This window comes from Ambystoma mexicanum, chromosome 9, assembly GCF_040938575.1.
Source record: "Ambystoma mexicanum isolate Mex_15411 chromosome 9, UKY_AmexF1_1, whole genome shotgun sequence".
NCBI lineage: Eukaryota > Metazoa > Chordata > Amphibia > Caudata > Ambystomatidae > Ambystoma > Ambystoma mexicanum.
In genome coordinates this window covers 144,391,655-144,414,698 of record NC_090931.1, presented here as the reverse complement: position 1 = coordinate 144,414,698, position 23,044 = coordinate 144,391,655, and the positions used below count along the sequence as shown (strand labels likewise).

Here is a 23,044-nt window from a genome sequence, read left to right as displayed (position 1 = left end):
GGTAAGCCCTGTATTGGATCCTTCTTGCCCTTGAGGTTTCTCTGTGGCGAATGCAGTAGGTATTGGCACCCTTCCTGGGTACATTTTGGTAGGAGATTCTCCCTCTATCAGGCTTCTTGCTGTAAAGGATACTCTGTAATGCTTCGGGTAAGTTACTACACAAGTTCCTTTACTGCTCTTACATAAAGTGTCCTTTAGTTGCTTAACAGGAACCCACTGGCTCCAATCACCCAGGCTTGCATCCTCCAACAGCAGCTCTACCACCATTTAGTGTATTGATAGCCGTATGCAGGTAAAGGGTACCATTACACACAATATTCATTGCAAGCTGAAGACCAGATTTAGCAAACGCGCCATTTATAGCCAGCTGACAAATGTCAACAAGTATGTAGAAGCCCAGACATCACAGGTACCCCAGTGCTTCCCAAAGTTGCTTGAGAAGATTCCAGACCAAGTAAAACAGAATAGCTTTGTTAGCATTTAAAAATAATCACAAAATGTGAATTATAATTGATTTTGGATCAAAGTAGAAAAGGGTTATTCTGGAAACAGACTGTCAAACTCTAAATGTCTAAATCCTTACATGGTTAGCCAGGTTTATTGTCACTCAGACAGACACCCGCAGCATTACGGCTAGCAGGCATGCAACCTGCAGTGTTTGGATTTAGCAGGCCATATCAGATTCCTGATATTCCAAACCCTACTAAATAGCTGTGGCTTTTTAAAGAGTATATTTAATACTGTTGCCTTTTGGTAAAACGGTCAACATACCCTGTGCACTTGTGACATACTGCAACATTCCATCCATCCTCTAAATTCAAGTAATCTTGGGAATTGTTTTAGCATACTGCTTGTTAGTGACATTCTCAGTTTTTAGAATATAAATGGATCATAGCGAAATACAGCAGTTGTCACTGATGTCCAGTAAAGAAAACCCTACCTATCCCTCTGGGCCCCCCAGTGCCAACTGCGAACTGTTTGGGTTTTTACCCAATTTTTAAAAAAAGGTATGTTCTAAAATGAAGCATTTGAAACCATTATTTGAAAAAATGTCCCAGAGGTACACCCCTCTTGATTGTTTCGGGCTCTCCCACGGCGCTCAGTCGCTATGGCATATCTGGGGGAAATCGTTATGTCCCTTCACTTAAAAAAAAATAATAATAATAATCACCAGCCGCCAATGGCCCTGTGACTGTGTTGGGAGCTGGGTGGGGGAGCCAGGGACTCTGGTGGGAGCAGGGTGGGTGGGGAGGGCCCAGGGTCTGTGGTGGGGCGATTGCAGGGCTGGGCTAGGAGTGGGATGAGGGAGGCCAGAGAGGGATGGGAGCTAGGCATGCACACATTTTGCTTTGGGGGGTGAAAGCAAGTGTCCCCAAACAGCACGATCCTCCCCGCAATGAGAGACAATGAAGGACTCTCCCAAAATGGGAATAAGGCCAAGACAGAGTGCGGGTGAGCGTAAATGGGAGTTTATCAATCAGAATTGGGCATGCAAAGAACTCTGCAAACTCCGAGAGCGCTCTGACTGACAATCGCAAAGACAGGCGTATATATTTACAAAAAACGTCATCAAAACCTACATACTAGGGGGCACAAGTTCATTGGGATTGGGTGGCGACGACTAACTATAGGTGCTGCTGCGGCGTGGTTGGTCTTGGCTGGGGGACGTCACTGGTCACCCTCGTGGGTTGGGCTGGGCCTGGCAGGTCGGCTTGAGTTCATCCGGGCGGTGTTGGTGTGCCAAGGCGGCTTGTGGCAGAGACGAATGCCTTTCCTGACTTACTTGCCCTCAGCCATGCACACCGCAGTCATTCAGTCATTTACAGTGTTATTCTCTTTAGTAAATCTTCCAATAGGTTATTTTATAGGTTAATGCAACACAGGAGGAATGCACCTTGTGAGGGGTCTGGAGGTAATACATCGAGGCCTGGTTACCCGTGTCCTGTTGACCGGGGCCATAGGTCGAGGGGCTAAGCTTCGGGGCCTGGGACGGGTGGTACAGGTCTTTCTGTCTTGTTAGAAGTTGTTATGGATGTTCCGCTGTGTGTTGTCAAAGTGTTGGGTGTCCTGATTGCACTGGGCCATAAGTCTAAGACGGTCCGGTGGGTTGTGGGGTTTACGAGGGGGCGCGTGAGTTTAGACAAAGGTTTACTGCTGTGCTGTAAATAATGCAGGTGGCTGGTCGCGGCCTTGGGTGCTGCAGTGGGGCTACAAATCTTTGAAGTGGCTCCAGTCCGGTCAGGGGAGGTGGGATAGCGCAGAGCGGGCCTCTGTTCTCATGTCTTGGCAGCCTTCGCAGGGTGGGAGGGGGAAATGGCCTTGTACGCATTCACAAAGGTATCTCCCTCGTGTGTTGCTGAATGTAGGTAAAGACATCACAAACATTTGAACACTTTCTATAATACTTATTCAACATCGCTTCAAAACATGCATTTAAACTTTGCTGGATGTGTCTCGATTATACCCAGTCCGAGCACCATATTTGTACATTATATTCTAGCAGCTACAGTATTTTAGTTACATGCATATACATCCGCAGTAAATGAGGTAGTAGTTGGGTCGGTGGAGTACATAGAAACGACCCGCCACTGTACGTGACGGTGGTGGCACATAAGGGGCTTAGACATACACACATGATAAGTGCATTCTCGCGCATCCTTTACATGAGTTCATAGTATAGTTGCATTCGCTTTCTCGTGTACTCTAGCAGCATTAGCTTAGTTATGGCGCAAAACCATGGGAGGTAGGCTGCCCAGTGATACACGCAACAACCAGATCCCTGGAGCGTTCCTTTGTTATTAGCATCCACCTGTAATGGTGTGAGCTCGCCATTGCTTATATCATGGGAGCATGCTCTCTCATTTTAATACATTCTACAGGCGTTTGTAATATAAGAGATTTTGTGGAAGAAGCATACTTTGCAAGTGGTCTTGACATTACTATATACATATATATTAAGACTGTCTGCCATCAGATGACCATTTTACCGTTCTTCTCATTGTTCAGGCCTGCTGGCCGGGTCATGCTGATAGTGATAGTACACTGCGGGAGGTGAACTGTTACAATGTTAGCGTATTGCGCTAGCTCATGTCCGTCTTGTTCGTGGGAACGTGCTCGCAGCGGATCTGCCAGGGTGCTGCGGCAACAGGGATGAAACTCTCCAAGGGTGGGGGCCGCGCTACAGTGCGCTGAGCTCACACCATCTTTACCAGACAAAAAATGGTTTCTGGGCCTAGCTAAATTTGTATGGGCAATTGATACGTGTGGGCAATGTCTCCAGCGGGTGAGCCCTCCACCACCTGGGCCCGGGTGGCACGAGGGAACGCCCAATGAGCCATAGCCCTCACCTGGGGAGAAAACGCAGGCGAGAGGGGTCTCCTGGATCAGTCCTCCCCTACAGGGGTCCAAGCCAAAAATGTTTGAAGACCATCGGTTTAGACAGTCCCAGCCCCCTTCCTTGGCGCGCACACACACACCATAGGCCCCTTAGCCCGCAAAAGCCACTGCTTTCCCTGGGATAGGGATTTCCTTACAAGGCTTTTCCTGACCTCAGTTGGCAGCAAGGCGGCCAAAAAACAATATACTGCCAAAGAACAAGTGATCAACCTTGTGGCACAGCTATCTTAGGGTGCTATCCACCTTTAATAGCCATTCAGGGTAAATGTAAAAGTGCACAAGTAAAATGTGACAAAACGGTATAAATATCCCAGCTGCCACCAGCTTGTTTTAGGTACATTGTGTAAGTAAATACCGATTATATAAAAAGTTACAAGGATACAAAGTATCCCAACTGCACTTCACTGTAAGGCATTGTTCTCCAAAGTGTGGACCGAGCACCCCTGACGCGGCTCAGAGCCTTGCCAGGAGTCAAGGGGGTGAATTGCAAAACTTAAACATAAATCAACAGCTAAGTTGAGCAGTAAGTGCAGCCGTTTTCCCAGAGAGCAAGGTGCACTTTAGATAGTGAATACAGCCTGGAAGAGCATCCACGCTAGGTTTATTTCTTTGTCTGCGCAGTCCTCATTTTTTGGAAAGGCGAGCAGGCACTGTGGCCTGTGCCCTCATCCCCATGCATGGATAGGTGCAACCACCATCACAGACTGGATAAGCAGAGGACAATGTGAAGAAAAGAAGGTGGTGTCAAGAGGATAAAACAGAGTTCGAGGAGAAGAAAGAACCAGGTGAAAAAGGGGGAACAAAGCACTAGGAATGGGGCAAAAGACCGAATTCAAGGCAGAGCATAGAAGGGTGAGAGATAGAATAGGAGAGCGAGACAGACTGCAAAGGATAGGAAACAGGAGGGATACATTCAGAAAGGGTAGTGGATTTAGGTGGTGTGGGAGGGGAAAAAGATGGCGAAAGAGAGGAAGAGGCAGAGTGAGAGAAAGACAGAATGAGGAGAAAACAGATGGGGTGGAAAAGATCTGAAGACAGACAACAAAAATGGGAAGGAGAGTGACCAGAGAACAGGATGGAAGGTGCAGAGAAGAGATGGAAATGTAAGGAAAATGATTGTTTGAGAAAGTAAAATAAGAGATGGAATGGATGGGGGAAGAGAAGGAACTGGAGGTTAAGGGTTGAGACTGAATGGTGGTGAGAGAAAAAAGACTGAGCTTTAGACGGCAACATATTTATTTGTAGATTAAAAAACTTGACATAACCGAAGGAGAGGTGAAGCCATGAGACATAATTTGGGGTCAGGGAGAGGCCAAGTGAAATGAGACCAAAATGGAGGGAGTCAAGAGACAGAATCAGAGGGATAGGGTAAAGAGACAAAGGAGAAGGAGCAAATGAGATAGATATGCGACAAACCCAGAGGATGAAGGGAGAGAGAGCAGAAGGGTGTAACAAGGAGAAGAAGTAAAATGTGCAGTGATGACAAGCAAGACGTTGCAAAAGGGAAGGTGAGAACAGTAAAAAGTGAAAGATGAAGGCAAGACAAGTAACAGATTGGAGACAGAACAGGTATCAGAATGAAGAAGATAAACGATTAGCAGAGGAGATGAGCAATGGAGGAACTTGGGGAGAGCAGGGCAGCGGTTACTGACTGAAAATGAGGCACATACATTAAAAAGCACAAGATACTGATATGAGAAAGTCTGGGGCTGGCCTGCACTATGCAACTCCTTAGTAACTGACGTGCTTATGCTGTCTGGTTTTAAATCAACATGCCAGTACCCACCCATACGTAAAGAAACAACCTGGGCCCTGGGGCTTCGGGGACCAGACCTCAGCCTCACACATCCCACAGCATAAGCACAACTATCCTACATTTGGATGAGCTCACTGTCCTTGGACACATTTACATTTTTCTAATGCCACCTATTGAGATACACAAAAGTACTTATACTTAACAGTAGGGGTGGGAGTGCTGCTCCCAACTAACCCCTGTTTTCATGAGTAGGTGACCTGTCCTCTGGCAAGTTTGCCTCACCCCACGCCCTTGCCTAACCCTCTCCTTTCCAGCAACCCCTATGACTAGTCAGGCCCCCGACTTCAAACCTTTTTTTCAAGGGGGGCTTTTCATCAACAAGTTTGAAGACCTGCTGTAAGGTGATGTATGCAAATGTAACAATACAAGAATTCAAAGAGACTTATTCTCTCAGTACCGATAGTCTTTGGGACTAGTCAGTTTCCCCATAAGAATTAGCAAACCAGGCAAGAGAGAAGTAAAGCAGAAGGCTTTACCTGCCTCCAAAAGGTGAGGACAGAGTTCTAAACAAACAAAAAGAAAGGGTATCCCATTGCGATATATGGGGGTAAAGTTGCAAAAAGAAAATATTTCCCAACACGTATCTATATCCAATACATATTGCTGGGTGTAAGGGTGCAGAAGGAGGAGACACAGGTGGCATGGTTGTTGGCATAAACTTGTATTAGTAATGAAAATGAAAAAAAGTAACTTTCCCTAACTCTAAGAGGGGTTTCCCTAACTCAACAAAAGTTGCTCACACGTTTGTCACGATGTCTGTGTAAATCAACAGTCCAACGTCCTGTGTCAAACCCCTACTTCTATCTCTCACACTCATAACTAAACTAAAGAGGTAGTGGATCTTCTTGGTCCAGTAGAATGGCTCCTTTATTCTGGTCAGCACATCACAGTTCCAGGTAGGTGGGATCTTTACCTGATGGAATGACCCCCTTCACTGAGTCGTAATCCCTTTTCTAAGGTGCAAAACAAAGTTCCAGGTTGTAATGCAAAAAAGCAGTTAAGTTCTCAATTCAAACTCAAAAGGTAAAGTTCCAGTTCAAACATTAACATTCCTTCTTGACCATACTTGCTTCTTCACTATTGGGTTCCTGGAGAGTGGCACCTTTCTCCAGGTGTCTTGATCCCAATGTTTTCCCCAAACAAAGCCAGGGGGAATGTCTCCTTTCCTCTCTGGCCTCTTTCAGGCTCTTTTACAGTTCACAATACCAGGGGGCATGGCTCCTTCCCTTGGCTCCCTCAGGCTCTTTTTTACACTTTACAGTACCAGGGGAAATGACCACTTCTGCCTGCCTTTAGTGGTAAAGTTCCCATCACGAGGGGGCATGTCTCCCTTCACCAGGCCTTTCTCGGGCTTAACAAGGCAGTTGTTGTGGGTCTCATACCCAGGTTTCTTTAGTGGCTCATTCTGGGCAGACCTGGTTCACTAACCTACCAGGTGCTGCCAAGAAAAAGAACAATGAGGATTTTCTTCTCCTCAGGTTGCAGATCCCACTGTATCTTTTTCCCCTTTTACCCGGTTCACTATCCTGCCAGGTATAATGACACCAGGTTCTCTGCGTTATTATTTCTGGGTCCTAACCCTTGTACCTTTACGGGTTGCGGCTGGATCTTCTCTGTTGCTCTCGGGCTCGAACAACACTGATGGTTTTTGTTCTTCTGCTGCTTTTGCATAGATCGCAGCAGCATCGCAGGCTGTGCATCTCAGCAACCGTGTGGTTTGGTGGCTTCCACCCAGACCCTCCCCATGCTTGTTTTCCAGTCTGCCTGTGCACGCCTGGATTCTCCCCCTCGTGTTCCGGTCAGCAGTTCTGTCTCCTTCCCAAGCAGAACATCCTCCTCCCTTGCGGTACCTCCGGGGAGGGTCCGACTCCCATGCGAGTCCCCCCCATTACTTTTTATCTGTAATGGATAATTGAATCTAAACTGCTCTTTCCAATTCCTTGGAGGGCTCAACATGCCTTTGCGCCTCCTCATCTCAGTGTCTCCATTAGTTGTGTTATTTCAGTCAGCCCTACTCTTCCTAGTCTCAGGAGGTCTATAGCTCTTAGTTTTGCAGACGTACAAGGAGGCGTGGTGTAAGATGTGCGGCTGTTGGGTGAGAGGCGTCATACCGCGTTTCCATTTAGATGGTCGTACCTGTCCCCAGAGGGGGAGCCTCTCCCCATGAGATCCTACCATAGCCAGGGGGAGCCAGGGGTAGCAGCCTCACCACCCTGGCCTGATCGGAAAGGGGCTCCCCTCGGGGAGAAGTGACATCCAAGGATTCGTCACATGAGGTACCTATAGCATATGAGGTAGATGTATACAAACAAGTATTAAATATTCCTAAATTCTGTGGACTCCATAATATTCTTGCTTGATCTTTGGGGTATTGGGAGCTCAATGATCCATGAATAATTGCTGGCTGTCTCAATCTCCAGATGAGCTACACATTGTTTCGAGAGATTTTTTTTAAGGCCTATAAACCTATAAATAAGGAATAAAATGTTGAGCTTTAATCAACAAAATCATTATAAAGTAGTAAACAATCATGAACAAAAGTACTCTGCGCAATTAAAACATATTGACACACTGCGAGTGAGCACCACAAACTAGGTTTTCATTTTTGTTTTCCAATTTCCAGGGAGAACATAAACAAACAGTTCTTACCTGAATATTATCTAGAGAAACATCAGCCCAATAGACACAGTTCTGCTGATAGTCAAAGTCCAGCGCCACTGCTCCCCGCAGTCCAGCTAAAGGCAGTTTCTCATTTTGCCCAGTAGTCAGGTCATAGCGGAAGATTGAATCCCTCATGGCATATAGAATAAAGTCATTCTCTTCTGCATGCAACAAAAATAAGACTTGTTAAAATAAAAACATTTAAATAAGGGATTGTCAAACAAGGTAATCTTATTACTGATTCTCAGGCTCCAAAATCACAATGAATGAAAACCATACCGTCTCTCTATTGGAGAAATCAATAATGAACACAGCCTACATCAAACTCATGCTTACAAGTTAGCCATGTCACTGGATTGAAGGGACTAGGCATTTTTCAGAGTAGAATCAATCAGTTTCTTCCAAATAGGCAAGAGGACAATCTACAAACTAATATTTTAAAATAGTCCCACCCCAATTTAGGACTTCTCACCTCGAAATCTGCAAACTTCAACCATGAAAGCAAGGGCAACAAATCAATAAGATAACTAACATTTTTGTAATGAATCTGTTAAATTGAGTATGCAGTCACAATGGGAGAGGAACATGGGAAGAGATTAGATGAGGGTGCTAGTGAGCCAGCAAAAGGAGGGGGATGTGCGCGAGTGAGCCAGCAAAAGGAAGGGAGGAGGCGTGTGAGCCAGCAAAAGGAAGGGGGTGGGAACAGGGGTGGGAGGGGGCGAGTGAGCCAGCAAAAGGAAGGAGGGGGCGAGTGAGCCAGCAAAACAAAGGGGGGAAAGGGGGCGAGTGAGCCAGCAAAACAAAGGGGGGCAAGTGAGCCAGCAAAACAAAGGGGGGCAAGTGAGCCAGCAAAACAAAGGGGGGCAAGTGAGCCAGCAAAACAAAGGGGGGCAAGTGAGCCAGCAAAACAAAGGGGAGGCAAGTGAGCCAGCAAAACAAAGGGGGGGGCAAGTGAGCCAGCAAAACAAAGGGGGGGGCAAGTGAGCCAGCAAAACAAAGGGGGGGGGCAAGTGAGCCAGCAAAACAAAGGGGGGGCAAGTGAGCCAGCAAAACAAAGGGGGGGGGCAAGTGAGCCAGCAAAACAAAGGGGGGGCAAGTGAGCCGGCAAAACAAAGGGGGGGGCAAGTGAGCCGGCAAAACAAAGGGGGGGGGGCAAGTGAGCCAGCAAAAGAAAGGGGGGCAAGCGAGCCAGCAAAAGAAAGGGGGGCAAGCGAGCCAGCAAAAGAAAGGGGGGCAAGCGAGCCAGCAAAAGAAAGGGGGGCAAGCGAGCCAGCTAAAGAAAGGGGGGCAAGCGAGCCAGCAAAAGAAAGGGGGGCAAGCGAGCCAGCAAAAGAAAGGGGGGCAAGCGAGCCAGCAAAAGAAAGGGGGGCAAGCGAGCCAGCAAAAGGAGGGTGAGAGACTGCAACTGTTTTTTAATAAGGCCAAGTAGGCACATTGCAGAGGAGCGGCACGTTTTCATATAGATTATTACTTTGTCTTTTTTGTTGCCACTTTACCGTCTTTTTTCCCCTGTGTCTAGTAGCCAGCTCAGACGTCAAGTGACAGTGTTTGAAGTTGTGCCCCAGTGCAAGCTGTGCACAGTGTGAAGCAACATCTTTGTGCATGCTCACTTTGGGCACAGTGAGCAGCAGAATGCGAGCATGGGATTGCACGCTCACACGTGCACACCCAAAACGTCCAGCAGAGTGTGCGAGGGACGCTCTGTTCCATCGGGGAGCTAAGATGCATCTTCCACTTTGGGTCCGAAGGAAAGCACTAGCGTCTGTCGGTATGTAGGTTTCCCATTCGGGATTGAACGGCTTTAGACATGGTGCGTGCAGGATTCTTTTCTTGATTTTGACGAAAGCCTCGACTTCTTGTTCTTGCCCCGTGTACGTCGCACCTGTCTTCTGGTGCTCTCTCAAAGGTGATGTGGTTTCAGAGAACCTGGGGACGAAGTTCGCATAATACTCAACAAGACCCAGGAACGACCGAAGTTCATCTTTAGAGGTCGGGGCTGGGGCATCAACTATAGCTTATAGAAGGTGTTTCTTGTGGATTACTCCTTCCTTAGAAATGCAGTAACCCAACTATTCTACTTTTCCCACTGCAAATATGCACTTCTCATGATGCAGGTGGACTCCTGCGCTTTGTAGTTTGCCAAGTACTTCTCCTAGCACTCTGTCATGGGTTTCAGTGTTCTTGGCGTATACCAGGATGTCGTCTTGGAAATACGACACGTTGTCGATGCTGTGCAATAGTGAGCTCATTATTCTTTGAAAAGCTGAGGCAGCAGATGTGAAACCGAAAAGGCATTCGTGTATATTGGAATGTGCCGAATGGTGTGATGAATGCTGTGAGTTGGCGTGAGGCCTTGTGCAGATCAATCTGATGGTAGGCCTCACGCATATCAAGTTTTGAAAATACTGTTGCTTCCTTCATCATCAATACGATTTTGTTGATGCTGGGCAAGGGGAAACTGTCCGTAACCACTTCCAGGTTGAGGCTGCATAGATCTATGCACAACTCGTTGGAGGACTTCTTAATGAGGACCACCGGGCTCAACCATTTGAAGGACACAACAGTATCAATCGTTCCTTCCTTGACCATCTTCTGAAGCTGGGATTAGGAGTGCCACTCTTGCTGTTGCTGGAACAGGCCTCACCTTGTGCTTGCCTGGTAGTGCATTGGGTTTTAAGCGAATTTTGTGCACGTAATTATTTATTTTCCCGGGTGCTTCGGAGAACAGCATGGGGAATGCACTTTTGAGATTCGGCGGTCCTCCTGAGGAGACCAGCAGCACTTGCTTGGTAGTGCTGGTGTTTAACCGGATGCTCAATCTATGCTGGTCGTCCCATCCCAGTACAGCTGGACCCTTGGATGAAAAGTAGACTCATTGTGGTGCACCTATCCTTGAATTCGAGCTTGGCTTTGATGTAGCCCAATAGGTCAACCGTGGCTCCCCCGAAGACTGGGCCTTTTGCTTGGTGCTTCTGATCTCGACCCAGTTGTGTCCCATCATGTCTTTGTATGTCTGAATGGGGGCGGATGGTCAGGTCGGACCCCAAATCGGCCATGACTCACGTTTACTCCTTGCTCGAGGAGCATTAATCAGGATTACCATTGGCTTGTCGTACGAATATTCTTCATTGCTTGTTCCTCTGTCTCCGTCAATGTGGGCAACATTCTCTTCCTGCCACATGCAGGTTACGGCAACGTGGCCAAATCGTCTGCACTTGAAGCATCTGTAGCACTTGGGTGCTTCTCTCCACTTTCTCTCTGGCGGCGTCTCGCGGTTCTCTCTCTCTGCGCCCTTTCCATTGCACCACAGCCATTAAGGGTGCGGGCGACGGTCCACTTCTCTGCGCCTACTCGAGGTCTCTCCTTCGGCCCTCACAATTTGTATGGCTTTATCTAGGTCTAGTTCCTTGTCATGTACGAACTTATCCTGGACTTTGCAGGGATTAGTGTGGACCACTAACTTGCCGCACATGACTTGTTCCACATTGTCCCGGAATCCCCACAAAGCTGCCAATTTTCTCATCCTGGCGATGTAGTCAGTCATCGACAGGTTTGTTACCCTCCTGTTTCCTCATGTAAAATTTGAGCCTGTGGAGGACCACGTTTTCTTTGTTGGAGAACCTTTTGATTATTCATTGAACTGCCTCTTTGTAGACAGCATCGCCTTGGTTTGTGGTGGGCACAGCCTTCAACCCTACAAAAAAAGCACTGCCCCTCAAGCCCCATTGCATCAAGTAGCATGCCCTTCTTTCTGGCCGGGGAAAGGCCGTACCTCCCAATGCTTCCAGATATGTGGAGAACAATGGTGCCCATTGCTGCCACGGAATTGCCTGCGTGCCAGGGGACTGGAGGAAGGCGGGGGGTTAGTGTGGCGCCCTGGATGGTTCCTGGGTGTGTGAATTCTGGTCCTCGTCGCCAATTATGTAGTGGTTTTCAATGATCAAAGGACGCTTGAGTGATAGGAAGAGGTGTTTGACACCTGGTACATAAAGAGTAGCATGGGGGTATTTAAGTCCAGGGGGGACGATGGGGCGACGATGGGGCAGTACTCGCAGTTCAGTTCTGGTGCCCAGAGCAGTAGGTTTCACTGCCTGGTAAGTGTGCTGGGCCTTTAATTTACCCTGCTGACTGGAGCTCCCAGGAGGTTGTCCTCAGCCCTGGTATTACGCTCCAGTTCTCAGGGATCTGCAGCTGTGTCAGACTCCACAGGAGGGCTTGATTACCTCATTAAAGAGGAGCGCCAAGGCACAACGTCTTCCTCTGCCTCTTTCCTCTTCTGGCACGAATCCGTGTTAATCGCACTGAGCGTGCGAACTCGAAGTCTCGCCGTAAACGAGATCTCACCGTGACAAGTCCTCACAGAAAGGCAGCCCAATGTGCTCCTTCAAATTGATTGCAATCTAGGCAAACAACTTCCAGAGGCAGCAGCGAGTTGGCTCATAGTATTGGCATTGGCCTTATTTTCTAATGCAAATTGCAGTGGGTGATTTTCCCTGCTGCACCAAGGTTCCATATCACTTCATTAATCTCCAAGCATATTTACAGACCCATACCAGAGAGGTGAAAGACGGCTCTAAGCAACACGTGTGTTATTATTGAACACTTTTTGGAGAGGTACGTTTTTGGGAAGCAAATTAACATTTAAAGTGACACCTGCTTTTGTTTGTGAAAGTGACAGTTATGCGAATAAAGGTCAGCCACAACTTGTAGCTTAAATGTGGGACAAAATTCAATTAAAGCTAAGTGGAGATGGGTTAATGGCTGCAAACTATCACGGCACAGGGTTATTGGCCTCTGCACAAGAGAACCAAAAAAAAAAAAAAGACAGCCTGCCCTGGGACCCCAAATGACCACTTAAGAAAAGCCATTATGCTTTCAGAGTCACAGGCCCTTTACAATTAAAAGAAATGCCCTACAACTGGGCCCAATCGCAGGGCTGTTTTTCAATATCCGAATGTATGATCAATGAGAATTAACATTTATATGCGCTTTCTCTGTAGTTGGGCACTGATCAGCATTGATTTCCTTAGGTTTCTGAACTTTTGTCATGATCTCTGCTTCCAAAAGGTCAGGGTTTTCCCAACTCCCTTGGAAGCAGATCCATAACCCAGGTTCCGAGTGCCAACCAGTCCCAATTGGGACCTTTTGGACCCAGTCCTGGCGCCAGTGGCACCAGGCTCATAAATATGCCCAGTCCCAGCGCTGGAAGCGCCGGGCTCATAATGCTTGGGTGGACTTACCTGCAGCAGACCATGCTGCTTACTTGCCTGCCAGTTGAGCCTCTGATCCTCTTCTGTTTGGAACTACTTTTCCTGTTGGGTGGGGCAGGAGCCACTCCCTAGATTCAGAACACTGAAACTCTTCTGGAAAGCAGGAACTCTTTTCTTACCTAGGCGTGGCTGTGGAAGGAGACACCTAAGCACTACAGGAGGCTATTTAAACCACACCCGATGGATGAATCTTGCTTTGCGTTATTCTGCATCCTCTGCAGCAGAACGCTCATCGTGTCTTCTGCATCTGATCCTGGGCCTAAGGAAAAAGGCTTACCATCCTGAATCCAGTCTTCAGCAACACCTATAAAGACAAGAAAGAACAGGTTAGCATTACGGTCTTCAGTGACAGCTCTTCACTTACCTGGTCCATCGGCTGTCACCAATGCCTTGCGCTGCATTCCGGCATCTGAAAGACAAAAGCTTACCAACTCTTCGCACACTCCGGGGGCCTTCGGCACTGCATCCCGCATCTGAAAGACAAAACACGGTGCGTTTAAAGACATTGGGGAACTTTAATACTCACGTGCCATTACTCCTTTCCACATCTAACCCAGTGGGTATTCCGGCACCCTGCAGCCGCTCCGAACTTGTACCTGCAAAATAAAAAGACAGTAAGAGCGCATCGTGAAGCAGGCAACAAGCGCTTACTTACGTGCTTCCAGGCGCTTCTATTCATCACACGGGCTCCATCTTCAACTCACTTCAGCCCGTCATCCGCCATCGCCGGAACCCTGCAAAACAAGAAACATCATTACTAAAGACTTTAAAGACATTAGAATTACTCGAAACTTATCGTTCGTGCAGTAAACGACGGATAGCAGTCCTCTGAAGTCAAGAGGCCTGCTCCCCTTATCCAGTGAAGAAACTGGTTACAGCACCCTGCCCCGAGGCAGATGGAGAGCACGGCGTTCACTTACCTAAGGTGAGAGCGTTAACCTTTGGGGTTCTACAGGAGAAGAGAAAGGGAAGAAGAGAGAGACATTCAATAACCCAGTTCCTTAATCCCATATTTTCTATCTGCAGACATCTTACCCTTCAAGTCAGACATACAGTGCACAGAGGTCCAGCCCAAAGAGCCAGCCGTGTGTTACACATCACCTTTGCAGATACGGTATACGCCCAGTCAAGACCAGCGCCTCTACGGGAATCAGGTGAGCGTTACAACTTTATGTGTTTGTGAGAGGTATACTTGTCAGTCTAGAAATCTAATTCGAGGCCGCAAACATATTTTGGTGGCCTTGGGCCAACCGTCTCATGCACAATATGACAGAATATAGGTTTGAGTGTTCTAATGAACAGCCATTTTGATGTAACAGGAATCGCCTTTTTGTTTTCTAACCATTGCTCATTGCTTTCTGTTCCTATTGCTTCGCAGTATATTTTTCACTTACACTGCTCGACTGAGGAACAATGCTGTCTGTATATGAAAAGGACAAGGCCACAGGGCCGAGAGGGGAACAAGAGTTTCGCTGAAACACAAACGTAGGCAGCGCCAGGAAGAATGGCCGGCTCCCTCCTTAATGTAGCCTTGAAGCAGAGCCGCAGGGCATTTAATCATTTCACAGATGCCAGCCAGTCTCGTTATATGGTAGAATATGTTAGAATAATACCACTAAAGGCTTGAATTATGCTTTTCTAATGGTCCCCCTTTGCTGAGCCCACTAAGAGCAGGTCGGCTCCCAGGACGCAAATAGCACCTGATAGATAGCAAGGTCCGGAATGTAACCCCCCTCTGCATGTAGCTTGCTTCCAAGAACAGAAGCACCATGTTCTATTCAATAACCGAAAGATGCCTACGCACTCACAAATTGCAAATTGTTACTAGAATAGATGTTTGAAGGTGTCATAGTGGCCGGAGATGGCCATCGTCACACCAAGTTCAAAGAAACCCAATGAAGAGCGGTGTTAACCATGACATAGCTGATTGTTTGATATGCATTTTGTATATATGTAACTGATGTACGTAATTCGCTCTCTTGCTTCCCACGAGGTCTAGAGATACACGTCGCGGGGCGTCGAGACCGAGTTGGCCAACTGAGACCTTTGCCTTGCAATAAAACCCTAGCTTTGGGAATACAACCTTGTGTCTGGCGTCTCCATCGTGTGGTGACTCGCCTTGTTTCCATAGACGTCAGAGTCCCCTAGGGGCCCCTTTCAAGATGGCGCCCGAATAGGGACCCTCCCCCACTTGTTCCTTCGCGTAACTTTGTAATTGAGAATGGCAGAGAACGGCGAGGACGGGACGATCGAGCCGGGATCAAGAGGTATTCGGGGCGCCCTGTAAAAGTGAAGACTCCTTTGCAGATCTGCACACATTTGATCCCTGATTGACGTGCCTGGCTAGAGAACAAGGAGGCGAGGGTCCCGAAACGAGGCGGAAGCCAAGAAACACAGACACGATGTCCTTTGGTGCGTCAGTATACAGACGACTTGATTTATCAGGCAAGTCATTCCCCAATTCATAGCATCCTGATATTGGTTGAGAGTTGATTTTGCAAAATCAAACGCCCTAGGTAAGGTTGATTAACCAAGGGGAAGGTTGAAACATGCCTGGGGTATTGTCCACCTTAGCGGGGGGTTTTTCCGCTGTGGTAGACAATCTTTGGAAGATGGCCAAATTGTACAACCTGGGGGAACGCCGGCGTATGAGATGTATGAAGTATTGAGTGGGTGTGATAATATTCTGTGAGACTTGGCATAGGCAAACCAGAAAGCAACAAGACCACAGGTGGCCGATTAATGGTAGTTTTGAGATGGCGAGGATGGATAACTTGGAAAGGGTGTTGATAAGAAAGAAAGCTGAAACTATTAAAGACTGGAGAAAGGAAGCAATGCTCCGATTTAAAAGGAAAGACAAGCATGCGCGCAGGCATAAATCAAAAGGTGAGGTAGCGGAAGAAAAAGAAGAGGAGTGGACTGAGAGTCTAAGAAGGGCAGGCAGGCGTGACCAGTTGAATATAGAAAAGATATACCCACAACGAGAATTACACATGACAGATGAATTGATAGAAAATATATTGACTCATACAAAACATGGCCCAAGATCAGAAGAAAGACCAGATACATTAGTAACTATTGCTCAGACCCCGCCCGTAGCTCAAGCTCCCCCTCCGGTAGCTCAAGCCCTCCCACAGCCACAGACCGCGCATGTAACACTTCCTACTAGCCAACCAGGCCCACAACAGACACTCGCTGTTCCCATTGTCCCATCCGCAGCTCCCGCCTTAGACACAGACTCGGTACCATCCGTTCCTCCCGGGGTTGAAGTTGAAACTGAGGGGGCAAGAGGCGGATCTGACCAACGGCAGTGCACAAGGGTAACCCGCAGCGCAATCAGCAAGGAGAGGAAGGTGGAATTGCACCAACAGGCAGAGATGTATATAGACGGGAATGATGGGACGGCAACATTGGCTTCGATATATGACTTTCGTAGAAGCAACGAAAGACAGGTAGTGTTGGAATGCATCGGTGAATATTTGGTGGAGAGATGGAAACAGCTAATTGGGAAATTACCACCGCAGCGATTGTTAGATTTGAATGCATTAGCACGCTGTAGGGAGAGGTATGAAGAAGTAGGAGAACATGTGTATAGACTTTTTGAGCTTAGAGATGAATTAGATAATGATTATGTCGAAACATTTACTGCACCTATCAAAGTGTTTACTGCACCTGGGTACAGGAGTAGGGAAGTCGGGAGACCGGGGAAAAAGGAAAAGGGGTCGCATAATAAACGGCTGCAGTTACCTTCGCAGGGGCAGAAGGAGATCGTGAACGAATTATCGTTGCTAAAACAGGTGGGGGCAGACCTCAAGGAATGTCTAATTAAGACACGGGTATTAATGCAGCAAGTAGTAGGACATAACAGAGGGCGAGGGAACGCACAAGTGAGGAGTAGTTTGAATATGTATGGGGGAACAGTGGGGCCGAATCAGTGTGCATATTGTAAAGAGGAAGGACATTGGCGAGCGCAATGCCTGCATTTCCAGAACAGAAATGGGTCTGGTCAAAGGAGACAGCAAAGAGGACACCCAGGAGCGAATGGACCAAATAGGAATAGTATGCAGCAGCATCATAATAATGGAGGCAATCAAAACCAAGGCCAAAACCAAAATGCCCCAAACCAGAGTCAGGGACAGCAAAATCAACAATATGGAAATCAGAATAGGGGAAATAGAGGGAAGAGTGGAAATGTTTCCGATACACAGCCAAACACGTATTATAGTAATGATTACACATTGGACGATGTGTTATTTCCCCAATAGGTCAGCCTAGGACAGGGGTCGGAACCAGTGTCTATTCCCGTGAATCAGAGAGGACCCTACGTAGAAATGAGAGTCGGGAATGAGGAACACTGCTTTCTTGTAGATACAGGAGCACAGAAGTGTTCAATAGACCATCACTTGGTTCCGAATATACCACTGTCAGGGCAAAAGAATATTTCTGTAGGGTTCGCAGGTACACCAGTCATAAACCCAGTGTCCAAACCAGTCCCAGTTACCATAGGACCATTCACTGAACATTGTCCTTTCCTTCTAACAGAAAATTGTGGAGAAAATTTGTTGGGATTGAATTTGTTGAAAAAACTAGGTTCTGTTATACATTGCACAGCAGACGAAGTGTTTCTAACGATATGGCCACACGATGCCCCTGTGTCAGAATTCATGTCCGAAGCGTTACCAGGGGAACTAAGTAAAGTACCAACCTGTATATGGGCAATGCATGACAACGATGTGGGATGTTTAAAGATAGAGCCAGTAAAGATTATTTTAAAAGAAGGTGTTTCCCCTACCGTGAATACCCCAATACAAAATTTCAGTTGAAGGTGAGAAAGGATTGAAGAGTATTGTTACCGATTTGATGAAATTAGGGGTATTAGAGGAAATCACAGGCAGTACATGTAACAGCCCGATCCTTCCGGTTTATAAAAAAAGGAGGTAATGAGGTACCATACCGTTTCATAATTGATCTGCGCGCATTAAACAAGGTAGTACATCCGCAATTTCCTTTAGTGCCAAACGTCACTACAATATTGACAATGATACCTGTTTCAGCAGAATATTTTAGTGTAATAGATTTGAAGAACGCATTCTTTAGTATTCCAGTCGACAAGGACAGTAGATACTTGTTCGCGTTCACATTAGGAGGACGATCATTTACATTTACACGGATTCCACAAGGTTACACAAAGTCCAACTATTTACAGTAGAGCATTAAAAGAGCAGCTAGACATGCTGGAATTACCTGTGGGTTGTGTACTTTTGCAATACATAGACGATTTATTACTAGCTGCAGACAGAGGAGATTTGTAAAGAAAGCACTGTATTACTACTGTCACACCTAGCGGCACATGGCCATTAGGGATGTAACGGTATACCGTTAAAGATACCGTGAACCACTTAATTGAACAATAATAACCGTCACATTGTTTATACCGTTCATACCGTAAAGTGTGCTTTTCAATCTGATTTGGAAAGGCTGCAGTAAGCAAGTGCTGCGCAGTCTTGGTCTTGCACTGTTGGATGTGCCGTCTGCCAAGTAGTTTCAGTTGGAGCAGTTTTTAATGCCATTCCATAAACCACACGTGCCTGACACAAAATCAATATGTTAGCAATAGGAAGAATAGATACAGTGCCAAGAAGGAAAAGGGTTTACTTTGGGTTGGCAGCTTTGGGGTTTATATATTTATAATGGATAATGTTCTCTAAACATATGGCAATGGGGGATTTCCCTGGTTCTATCATTGAATTTACATATAATAAGTCACACTGCGAAATTCACTCATCTCTGTGGGTATTCCCTGCTGCCATACCAAAGGGTAACATGTCCGTGAGTACTGAACACCTTTTGGCCGGCAAGTAAACTAAAGGCTGTAACAGAGAGAGCGAGAGCGTGTGCGTGTGTGTGTGCGCACAAGCGTATACTACCATCAGCCTCCATTGATCGGTGGCATGCAGGTTATCAAGATGGCAACATGTTCATCTTCACCAGTAGCCAGTGGGGGAGCATAAAGCCTAAATGACCACTTAAGAAAAGCTATGCCAGTCGCAGCAGGTCTGCCCTCCTCCTCCCCCTCCCCCTCCCCCTCCGCCTCCCCCTCCTCCTCCCCCTCCTCCTCCTCCCCCTCCTCCTCCTCCTCTCCACATGTGTGTTTGTGTTTGGTGGAAGCAAGGGGTGGCATTTCAGTGGAAAGTATGTTGAAAAGCCCAATTCTGGCCCTGGATGCCTGGTTTTGTTTGTGATGATAAATCTGTCAATGTATGACCTTTTTAGAAAATATTTGTTAAGATTAGTTAACTCCACCTGCTATACTGCGATAACCATGATATACCATCATTTGGCAAGAAGGTTATCGTACCGTCATAAAACTGATACCGTGACACCCCTAATGGCCATAAAGCTAGTTTGAAGAAATTTCAGTATAATCGAAAGGAGGTAGTTTATTTGGGCTACCTACTTTCAAAAGGAGGGAGAAGACTAACGCCAGAACGCATAGAAAGTATTTCTTGTATGCCTATTCCAAAGACACAAAAAGAAGTCAATGGATTGGTAATTTTGCATCGATTGTGAAACCATTAGTGAATTTGACTAGAAAAGATGTAGTTATGCCTTTGCAATGGGATGAGGAATGTCAGAGAGCATTTGATGGATTGAAAACTGCATTATGCTCGGCTCCAGTTTTGGGTACGCCGAACTATATGAACATTTTCAGACTATTTGTGTGTGAAAGTGAAGGATGTGCATTGGCGGTTTTGACACAGGAACAAGATGGAAGAAATAGGCTGTGCGGCTATTTTTCATCTGCGCTGGACCCTGTAGCGCGCGCACTACCACGATGTTTGCAATCTGTCGCAGCGGCTGCTGCGTCAGTGAAACAAACGGAAGGGATGGTATTGGGGCACACTTTAATTCTGATGGTGCCACATGCCATAGACGTTCTATTAAATAGGACACAGACGCAACACCTCACCTCTGCTAGATTGACAAGATATGAGATTATCTTGTTTCCGCCCCACATCCAAATTATGAGGTGTAGCGCTTTGAATCCTGCAGAATTAATGCCATTAACCATAACAGGAATTGGGAAGAATGAATCACCCCCCCACGATTGCTTAATGGTCACTGAGGAAGAAACCAAGGGGAGAGTTGATTTAAGTGATATTCCACAGAAAGAGCCGGATGAAGAGTTATTTTGTGACGGCTCATGTTTTAAATTACCAGATGGCACGACAACTGCCACATACGCTATCACTACTCTAGAGAGTGTTGTAGAAAGTAAAAGAATCCCCTATAATTCAGCACAAGCTGCGGAAATAATAGCAGTAACCAGAGCCTGCGAGACTTCTGAAAATTTGAACGTGAATATATATACCGACAGTCAGTACATGTTTGGAGTGGTTCATAACTTTGGACGACTCTGGGCTGAGAGAGGGTTTCTGACATCACATGGTGCCAGAATTCAATATGGCCCTTTGATTGTACGATTGCTGTCTGCACTCACGTTTCCAAAGCGCCTCGCAATAGTGAAATGCGAGGCACATAAAGTAACATGCAAAATAGGAGAGGGAAACGCGTTTGCAGACAGGATTGCGAAACAAACTGCCACCGATTTAAATACCAAGATGATGACGGTTCAGACAGAGGAAGTACCCTGTATGATAGAAGATGGGAGTTGCGACTGTCAAAGAAATGCAGGCCGAGGCTACGGCCAATGAAATACAGGGTTGGGCAGAGGGATCTGCCGAGTTAGATTTGGAGGGTTGTTGGGTGGACAAGGGAACTAGAAACTGGATGTTGCCAAATTTATATGTGACTGCAATGGTCACAATGGCCCACAGTCCTACGCACATCTGTGCCAAGAAAATGATACAGCACCTTTCTACAGTATGGCAGAATGCAAACATAAAAAAAGAATGCAGAAAGGTTGGTACAGAACTGTATCACGTGTTTACAACACAATGTAGGAAAGGGAACAGTGACACCAACAGGAAGTTTTGGCCCGCCCTCCATGCCGTTTGAGGTAGTTCATTTTGACAGAATGATGGAAAGGTGCCAAAACTTAAAATACGTCTTGGTGGTAATCTGTGCATCAAGATTTGTGCGGGAAACAAGTTGAGTTGGGTGGATGCATTACCAATAGCACTATTATGCATGCGTATGTCTGTACAGGCTAAAACTGGGCTCTCCCCATACGAGATCATGATGGGGAGGCCGGCAAATGGATGGTGCGCACCTCAGCCAAAACGACTCAGTGAGATAGAACATCCTGTGCTTAGTACTTATTGTGGCCTTTTAATGCAGAAATTGCGTTGGATTCATCAGCAGGTGCAGGAGGCATTACCCGTGCGGTATACCAGTCCGGGGCACGCGCTGGAGCCAGGAGACTGGGTGCTGCTAAAAAACTTCGAAAGAAAGTCATCATTAGCACCAAGGTGGCGCAGGCCCCATCAAGTACTTTTGGCGACGCAAACGGCAATCCGGGTGGATGGAAGGAAGTCGTGGATCCATGCTACCCATGCCAAGAAGATTCCAACTGCACTGAAAGTCTTGCCTGACACCGATGACTGGGAAAATACAGTGGTTGCAGAGACAAAAGAAACTGTTGCCAGTGTGCAGCCACCTGATCTGCCAAAACATGAAGTGAAACTTGAAACAAAGCCTGAGATGATTGCCAAAGAGGGGGAAGGGCAAAGAGTGCCCCAACGTTGCCCATCAGAATCGACATCACTGCTGACCGACGTGAAATCTGCCTTGCAAATACCAGCAGAAACAAATCGTGTACCCCTTTGGCGCCCACCAGCACTTGCAGAAACGCAGCAGGCTGACTTCAAGCCTGAATCTGAAAGTGCACCGGCACCGTTTACGGATCATACGATACCAGGAGGAAGGCGATACAACCTGCGGCCTCGGAAGACAAGGTGATCTGCATTCTTTTTCTTTTGGTGTTTATGTCAACCTCTGGTTAAGCTCATGGACGGAGAAGGAACGAGGGGTGTAGAGGAGAGAAGCGTGAGAATTGTGCAAGTTGGACAATTCAAGACTCGCGGCTCCTAGGTGTGATCATAAAAGTACATGTACCGGAACCAGAGCGGACAAGCTGGGCGCACATGGTACTATGGCAAGTGAGATAATTGATTAACAGTACCTGTGTCCGGAACCAGAGCGGACAAGCTGGGCGCGCATGATATTGAGGCGAAAACTGATCAAAGGTCCTCTGAGCAGTATAAAGAGGGACAAGTGATCTCGCCTAAAAACGAATAATCGAATCCAGGCTAAAAAAAAAAAAAAAAAAAAAAAAGAAGGACAGGCAAAACGCATGGTAAAACAAATTGTATGCTGACACTAACGATAATGATGTGCTTTATGAGCGTGGTAGCACCAATATCACCAGCCCTAATAATATGGTGGGTAGAAACAATACACCCATTAGAAATATTTTACCAATAATTAATATATCCACTACTGAAAGCCCGGATCAGGTGATCACTTATACCCTACCCCCAATGGAAGAAAAACACAGGGAAGGTTTTGGGAATAATACATTATTGCTAATCATGAACATGACACATGCAATCCTGAAGAAAACAAACTGCTGGTTATATATATATAATAGGGGCCATATAGGGGCCCCTTTCATACTCTTAGCATGCCTCAGTGACAGCCAAGATTTGCTTTTATAAAATGCAAAGGCACATGTTCGAGTTGGGTGGGGGAAGGTAGCCCAAATCATAGAAGCTATTTGGGGCTATGAGGAGAGGACTTTTCTGTGGTGAAATCATGAGTTTTCCACCTAAACAGCGTAGTCTACTCAGTCTCAACCCTACCAAACCGTTTCATTGCTTCAATAAAGGTCAGTCTCACTGCACAGCTTTTGACCTCCCACCACCCCACCAATCACTGC

General features: G+C 46.7%; 1 protein-coding gene across 2 annotated transcripts in view; it reads right to left on the bottom strand.

Annotated features, from left to right (window-relative positions):
- SORL1 (sortilin related receptor 1) overlaps positions 1-23,044 on the bottom strand; it is a 1,341,481-nt gene that overhangs the window by 901,100 nt on the left and 417,337 nt on the right. For both annotated transcript variants that reach the window (XM_069614318.1, XM_069614319.1), the window contains exon 17: positions 7,862-8,034. In XM_069614318.1, coding sequence (XP_069470419.1) covers positions 7,862-8,034 — 173 coding nt within the window. The remainder of the gene's footprint in view (positions 1-7,861; positions 8,035-23,044) is intronic.